Genomic DNA, 6,667 nt, shown 5'->3' with positions numbered 1-6,667 from the left:
TCCCGCGTCCGCCGCCAGAGCGCCGAGCGCCCCGCGCCCGACACCTCGCCGCTCGACAGGCACACGACGTCACTTGTTAGGTCCGCGTAGATGCGCCCGCTGCTGCTGCTGCTGCCGCTGTCGTCGTCGTCGTCGTCGTCGGTGGTTGCGAATACGAGCGAGTAGCGCCGGAGCGCCACGGCGCGGGACTCGCTGCAGGCGTGGAGCATTGCCGGCGGCGGCGTGCTGCTGGTCCAGCCGCCGGCGAGGGTGCGGCGGCCGTCGTCGTTGTCGAAATCGTCATCGGCCCCACTCCTCGGGCCGCCGCCGCCGCCGCCGAGGCTCCCTCTCCTGCCCCCGCGCACCAAGCGCGGCAGGACGAACTTGAGCTCGTCGCGGAGGGTGCCTCCCGGGGCTCCCCAGGGCCCGCGCAGCATGACGGCCCTGGCGCCCGGCAGGGCCTCCTCCCAGATCTGCAGGCGGATCTCGGCGGGCAGGCGGGCGAACTGCGGGAACGCCCGCTCCTCGCGGTCGCGCCCGCGGCGGCCCAGGCGGTCGGCCAGCGAGTGGCGGGCGCGGCGGGCGTGGGCGCGGGCCTGCCGCTTGTCCTCGGCGTACCGCTCGGCCAGGTCGCCTAGGCGGTCGGCCCAGCCGTCGACGATGATGTCGCGCTGCAGCCGCAGCGAGGCCGCCACTGAGCGCGACCGGCTGCCGAGCGCGTCCAGTGCGGTCCGCATGAGAGCCGTGACGGGGCTGTCGGTGTCTGTGGTGTTGTTGTTGTTGTTGCTGGCCGCCATGGTGGTGACGGTGTTGCCGGTGGTGCTGCTACTGCTGGCGGGCGAGGGCTCCGTGGATATGGCCGTAACCGTAGCCGTAATCGTAGCCATGGCGAGGAGCCGGCAGTCGCTTGCCTCCCCGACTCAATGCCGGCCGTGGAGCCGAGGGATATGGTGCTTGGAAGCAGAGCACTCCTTGGCCAGGGCCCCCAAAACGGCAAGGAGCGACCAGCTGCGACCAATTACAGGCGTAGACGTGAAACTCAATCCGGACGGACGACTCGAGAAAAGGCAGTTGCAATGCAAAGGAGAAGGAGATAGAAGAGCGACTACAGTAGTAACAAGCCCGCACGACAGCCTTCCGGCAACAAGCCTACCAGGGCAGCATGGGAGTGTTTCCAAAACACAATCAGAAAAAGTCTTCAGCGGCATCGGCAAGGGCCCCCTTCGCATCGGATTCCTCATAGGTGTGGTGGTGGTGGGGGGGACAGCCGCCGATCTTATGGCTTATCCCAAGCCGCCGCTACACTGTCGAGCTCGCTCCCGTCCATGGCCAAAGTCCCAAGTCAAACACGCCCCAGGGGCTGCCTTCTATGGCCGTCTAGACCGCGATCTAGCGGACCCAAAACGGAAGTTGGGAGCGACTCGACGGATGAGGGGTCCTTTTTTTCATTTTTATTTTTTTTCAGGGTGCAGCTCTCGGCCGCGTTGCCACGAGGTGGTGGTGTGGCCGCGGTTGGTCGAGATGGCACAATGGCCCACGGCGATCAGCGGCTGAGGGGCAGAGGCGCGGGGATCAAGCGTGCGCTGAGGTGTGTGTGGTGGTGGTGGGCAGCAAAAGGGCCCAATAGAGTGCCCCAGTGGTCGTTTTGTCGTTCTTCCCGGTGGCAACTTTTTTCTCAAGCGCGGCCAGTCAGCACGCTAGGAAGCCCAAGCGATAACGGCAGCGCCAACAAGGCGCCGGCAAGAGACGGTTCGCGGCCTGGAACCGACCCGTCGGGGATTGTGGTGTGTTTTGCAGATGCGGTGAGAATGGTTTGCATTTGGTGTAGTGAGAGGGCGCATATACGGGGTGGATTGTGAGGGAATAAAACAGAGCTAGAGAGGAACTGTACAGGAGGCTAGAAAAGATCTATAGATGAAGCTAGAAGGATATATGAAACACAACAGGTGCCAACGTGCCCAACAGCTAGCCACTCCCCACCCCAAAAACGAAGCCATCGACACGCTACAGCCTGCTCTTGGCCCCTGCCGACAGGTACGACCCGCCTAGCCTCAACATCTCGACGGCCCCGGCTACCATCTCGTCCACAATCTCACCCGCCGGCTGGACCCTGTCGATGTTCCCGGCAACCTGCCCCATCAGGTGTGGCGGGTCGATGTCCTCGACGCCCTCCTCCATGTCGTGCTCGATGGGTACCACTCCCTTGTCGCACAACTCCTGGATCTTGTCCGGCCGCGCGTGCCACTTCCGGATGTAGTCGTTGGTCTTCATGCGCAGCGGCCGCCCGCTCAGCACGAGGGTGCGCTCGGTGCCGTCGAGCCCGCACGACACGACGGCCTCCTTGTGCTCGTCGCTCCCCGCCGCCTCGGCCGCCGCCACGAACCGCGTGCCGACCCAGACGCCCGCCGCCCCCTGCATCAGGCTGGCCGCCAGCCCGCGCCCGTCGCCGACCCCGCCGGCCGCCACCACCAGCGCCGTCTGCTTTCCTCCCAGGAACGCGGGCCGGTACCGCGCCGCCACGTCGGCCACGGCCGGGATCAGCACGCTGCTGGCGACGTCGCCCGTGTGCCCGCCCCCCTCCCCGCCCTGCGCGCACACCAGGTCGACGCCGAGGTCGAGCGCCTTGACGGCGTGCTTGGGGTGGCCGACCATGTTCATGACCAGGATCCCGGCCGCGTGCAGGCGCTCGATGACGGCGCGCGGCGGCACGCCCACGGCCGACACGAACAGCCTGGCGCCCGACTCGATGGTGATGTCGATGAGCTCGTCGAGCTTGCCGCCCGTGTAGTCGTGGTTGGTCTTGCGCGCGGAGCCGCCGACCTGGGGCAGGGCCAGGTCGACGCCGAAGGGCAGGTCGGGCGAGGCCAGGTTCGCCTTCAGCTCGGCCACGATCTCGCGCAGCTGGTCCGGCGTGTACATGAAGCCGCCGATGACGCCGAGACCGCCCGCGTTGGACACGGCCGCGGCCAGCTTGCCGCCCGACACGCGCGCCATGCCGGCCAGGATTATCGGGTGCTTTATCCCCAGGAGCTCCGTGAGGGGCGTTGAGATGGGACCGGCCATTTTTGTTTTGTTTTGTTTCGTCCTTTTGTTTGTTGTTATTAAGATCGTGCGTGTCTGTATCAAACAAGACGTCGAGGATGACGGCGAGTAAAAGGATCAAGCTAGATAACCCAGATATAAAAAAAATTGAAAAAAAAAAGAATAGAGAGAAGAATCAAGATCAAGGGCTTATATAAACGTAACTGCGGCTCACAATGCACAGGTCCTAGGGGTGGATCCTGGTGGTACATCAGTTTGGCTTGGTCATCTAAGGAAGAAAATGTATCTTGCATCTACAGCACTAGGGTTTGTGATCCCTGGGACCTGTATAAGTGGCTGCCAGGATTGGGCCACGGTCAACAGCGGATGGCTTGGATCCAGGGGTTGCAAGCGCGACAGGCACAAGTGCGGGGAAGAAGCCGAGGTACATCTGAGAATCCCACCGCAGCCCCGGGGAAGCGAGCTCGTTGCCTGTTTGAGCGACGTGCTTGACTGCTGCTTATCTTGTACCAAAATGCTATCTTGACGAGACCCAGGTTGCGAACATGCAAAGATAGACGACAGAAAAATATGTAAATATTGGTACACGCAATGCTAAAAAGAAAATGCAGGCCACCATAACTATATAATACCTGAACGGTGCGGTGCGTCTCTTGCTGCCTGGCCATGAGAGCAGCACAGCCAGCCCAAGCGTCTAGGTCTCGTATCACATCACAACGAATCCCATAATTTGGCATTCCCAACCCGCCAACGCCCTGTTATGCTTGCCGTAATCATCATCCCAGCCTCGTCCCATCTCGTCCTTTATCGAAAGTTGGGCAGCATGGCGGGGAAGAACTCTTGCTCCGCTGACCTGCCTGATGCTGCCGTGTCTAGACTTGCCGCTGGAGCAGCCGGCGCGACGGCCGCCACGTCCAAATTTGTCGCAGACTGGTCGGGCATCTCGACCTCCACCACACCCCCTACCATGTGCCCTAAGGAGCCATCATCGTCCCTAGGTAAAAACGGCGGCGGCTCCGGGATGTCGTCAAAGTGCACCTCGGGCGACCGGGGGCTCTGATGCGCCAATGGTGGCGCAGGCCCGCGGCGCCCCACTGGATATTCCTTGTCCTCCAAGTGCTGCCGCGCCTCTCCCATGACAGGCGCCGAGCCCGACGGTGAGCTGGGTCTCCTCATCACCGACGGCGACGCCACGGCCTGCGTCGACGACGCGGTTGTGGCCATGGACGTGATCGTGGTCCGCGATACGCTACGCGATATCATGGCAGGACTATAGCTACCGCCGCCGCCGCCTCGCGAGTTGGTGCCCATCGAGTCGGCCCGCCTCTTGCCCTTCCTGACGCTCCGCGTCCTGCCGGCACCGCCACCGATACTGCTGCTCCGGTCGTCCGTCGTGACGCGGTCCAACGCCACCGCGAACTCGTCATCCAGCGGCACGGCATCCTCCTCTCCTTCCCCGTCGCTCGGGAAGAGGTCGCCCCGGGACCGGTACGAGTCCGACGTAGCACCAGATCCCGTCGTGCTGCTCCGTTTCCTAGTCTTTGGGTTATATATCCCCTCGCCGCCGGGCCCTCGTTGTCGGTGGCCGTGCCGGTCGTAGTACTCGTCGTCGTCGTCCGTTTCCTTGCCCAATCGGGACCGCTGGAATATTACCTCGCCGTCCCTGCCACCACCGTGATACTCGGCCCCCGCGTCCTCGTCGTCGTCACCGCCGCCTAGCAGTGGTTGCCGCTCGCCCGCGCTGCCGTGGTGGTGGTGGGGGTGGACGGCCCCCGGATGGTCCTGCAGATTAGCCGCGCTAGGCTTATACCGCAGGGTGCCCCCGATCTTGAAAGGTAGGCGGCCCAGGAAGCCAAAGGTGGACGTGCTGGGAATGACGGTTGGGTCCTCGTGGACGCTCGTCTTGCGCCTGGTGCCATAGTTCATGGTGCCCTTGCGCCGCGGCTGCTCCACCACGTCACCACCAGCCCCCGCCGCGCCAGCGCCTCCGTGCCGGCTCCGCGACGAGGCACCCGTGCCCGCCAGCAGGCGGTCCCAGTCGGTGCCCAGGATCCCTCCGCCGCCGCCGCCGCCGCCACCACCACCACCACCGCTGCCGCTCCCGCCGCCGCCGCCTCCATCGCCGTTGTAGCCGTAGTACCCGTAGCCAGCGAGCGCGTCGTCGTCGTCGTCCCAGTCGTCGTAAAAGTCGAAGTTGTACTCAGCTCTTGTGCGCCGGGCTCCCCACTCGCGCTCGCGGGCGCGCCGGGCACGCTCCTCACGGTCGCCGCCCAGGCAAACGCCCGTGCAGGCGTCGAGCGAGCTGCAGACGTTGGCCAGGCACGGGGCGATGTAGCGGTGCTGGAATTTCCAGATGCCCGCCGCCGCGTTCTCGGCCACGCCCTCGGCATCGTGCGAGATCTGGTTCCACCGCTGGCGCAGCCGCGGGTCTTCGAGGAACGACATTTGCGCCGCTCTCTTGCTGTTGTTATTTCCCCAACTTGCCTTTTGAACTTCCTCCTTTTCTTGCTATTCTTCAGATCTCGCCTCCTATGGTCCAACCATCCATGCAAACCGCCCTTTCCTCCGATATCTTGATCAGGTCGACGCGAGTGGCGTGCTGCCCAACGTCACTGGCGTCTTCAGGGCGATGATTATACGCGACCAAGCAAAACGAAAACTCCGTGGGCGAAAAAAAAAGTATGTTGACAAGAATTGGAACGGCAGGAGCCCCAAAAAAGGAGCCGTTTGGCGACACTGAACGCTACCTGCGCGATGGTCGGTGCGGGCAGCAGCCCCGAGGAGACAGAAAGATGGGCTCGGGCCGCGGATTCGTCCTAGGACCCGAGGCAAGGGACCAGACGCATGGAAGGTATAGCGTGGTTCGGCAGGGCCCTTCTCTTTCAGTTTGGCATCGGGGGCAACGGTTCCGTGTCGCGGGACGTGGGCTGCACCGTACGGGCAGCGGTGGCTGGGGTCGAGGGCGCGGGCGGGTGCGGGAGAGCCCGCGAGAACGAGCTGCGGGTTGTTCGAAGCCTCAATCACGACGGGGACGGGAGGAGCGCGCAGGGGTGACGATGGCGGGAGAGGTCGACGGGGATGGAACTACGTTTTAGCGGATTGCTCGATCTTCGACATGCGTTGGGTGCGCGTTGGCAGCGCAACGACTCATTTGCGGAAAGGCTGCTCCCGTGGCTAGGCTGGGCGCCTGGGCTGGGCAACTGGGCTGCGTCGTGTCGTCGATGGGTCGATCAGTGGTCGCGGACGTGGAGTCTGCAGCAAGCAGGTGCAAGGGAACAACTTGGACCAGAACAATTTCAGATGCGCTGGATGGCACTGACAGGGTCGGGAGCCCAGCCTGCAGCGCACTGGAGGTTCTCCACTGACGCAACTACAAGCACCAGCGGCGGGCGAATGGACCCCAACACCCCTAAAAACTAGCGGACGCAGCCAAGAGCCACCCGCCCAATCAGCGCCCGGTCTGCCTCGGGCGAGGCCAATGACCTCATTGCAGCTCACGGCAACGGCACGCAACTCCGTCAGCCTGCGTCAACTGCTGCCGTTAATACTGTTCTAGCCTCAGCCCCTAGTGCCCGTAGTGCTGCCCCCCCAGCCCAGCCCAGCGAGCGAGGCCGAGGCGCCGTGGAGCCGCAGGTAGAGGAACCGC

General features: G+C 63.9%; 3 protein-coding genes across 3 annotated transcripts in view; all 3 read right to left on the bottom strand.

The window, feature by feature from the left end:
* Nucleotides 1-1,704, bottom strand: part of GGTG_06270 (hypothetical protein) — a gene marked incomplete at its 3' end in the record, with an annotated part of 3,053 nt that extends 1,349 nt beyond the window's left edge. Inside the window, exon 1 of the mRNA XM_009224086.1 lies at nt 74-1,704. Coding sequence (XP_009222350.1) covers nt 74-866 — 793 coding nt within the window. The 5' untranslated portion in view covers nt 867-1,704. The remainder of the gene's footprint in view (nt 1-73) is intronic.
* Nucleotides 1,705-1,746: 42 nt separating this feature from the next.
* On the bottom strand, nt 1,747-3,156 carry GGTG_06269 (hypothetical protein). The gene has a single exon (XM_009224085.1). It carries the CDS (start codon nt 3,040-3,042, stop codon nt 1,984-1,986), a length of 1,059 nt encoding a protein of 352 aa, XP_009222349.1. The 5' UTR covers nt 3,043-3,156; the 3' UTR covers nt 1,747-1,983.
* Nucleotides 3,157-3,459: 303 nt separating this feature from the next.
* Nucleotides 3,460-6,439, bottom strand: GGTG_06268 (hypothetical protein). The gene has a single exon (XM_009224084.1). It carries the CDS (start codon nt 5,464-5,466, stop codon nt 3,826-3,828), a length of 1,641 nt encoding a protein of 546 aa, XP_009222348.1. The 5' UTR covers nt 5,467-6,439; the 3' UTR covers nt 3,460-3,825.
* Between the last annotated feature and the right edge of the window lie 228 nt (nt 6,440-6,667).

This window comes from Gaeumannomyces tritici, assembly GCF_000145635.1.
Source record: "Gaeumannomyces tritici R3-111a-1 unplaced genomic scaffold supercont2.3, whole genome shotgun sequence".
NCBI classification, from domain to species: Eukaryota; Fungi; Ascomycota; class Sordariomycetes; order Magnaporthales; family Magnaporthaceae; genus Gaeumannomyces; species Gaeumannomyces tritici.
Note: the sequence above shows the minus strand (reverse complement) of the source record. Positions and strands in the feature narration are given on the sequence as shown.

What these genes read in the sequence shown, in the direction of transcription:
- GGTG_06268 (XM_009224084.1), bottom strand. Translation starts at nt 5,466, where the DNA reads ATGTCGTTCCTCGAAGACCCGCGGCTGCGCCAGCGGTGGAACCAGATC.
- GGTG_06269 (XM_009224085.1), bottom strand. Translation starts at nt 3,042, where the DNA reads ATGGCCGGTCCCATCTCAACGCCCCTCACGGAGCTCCTGGGGATAAAG.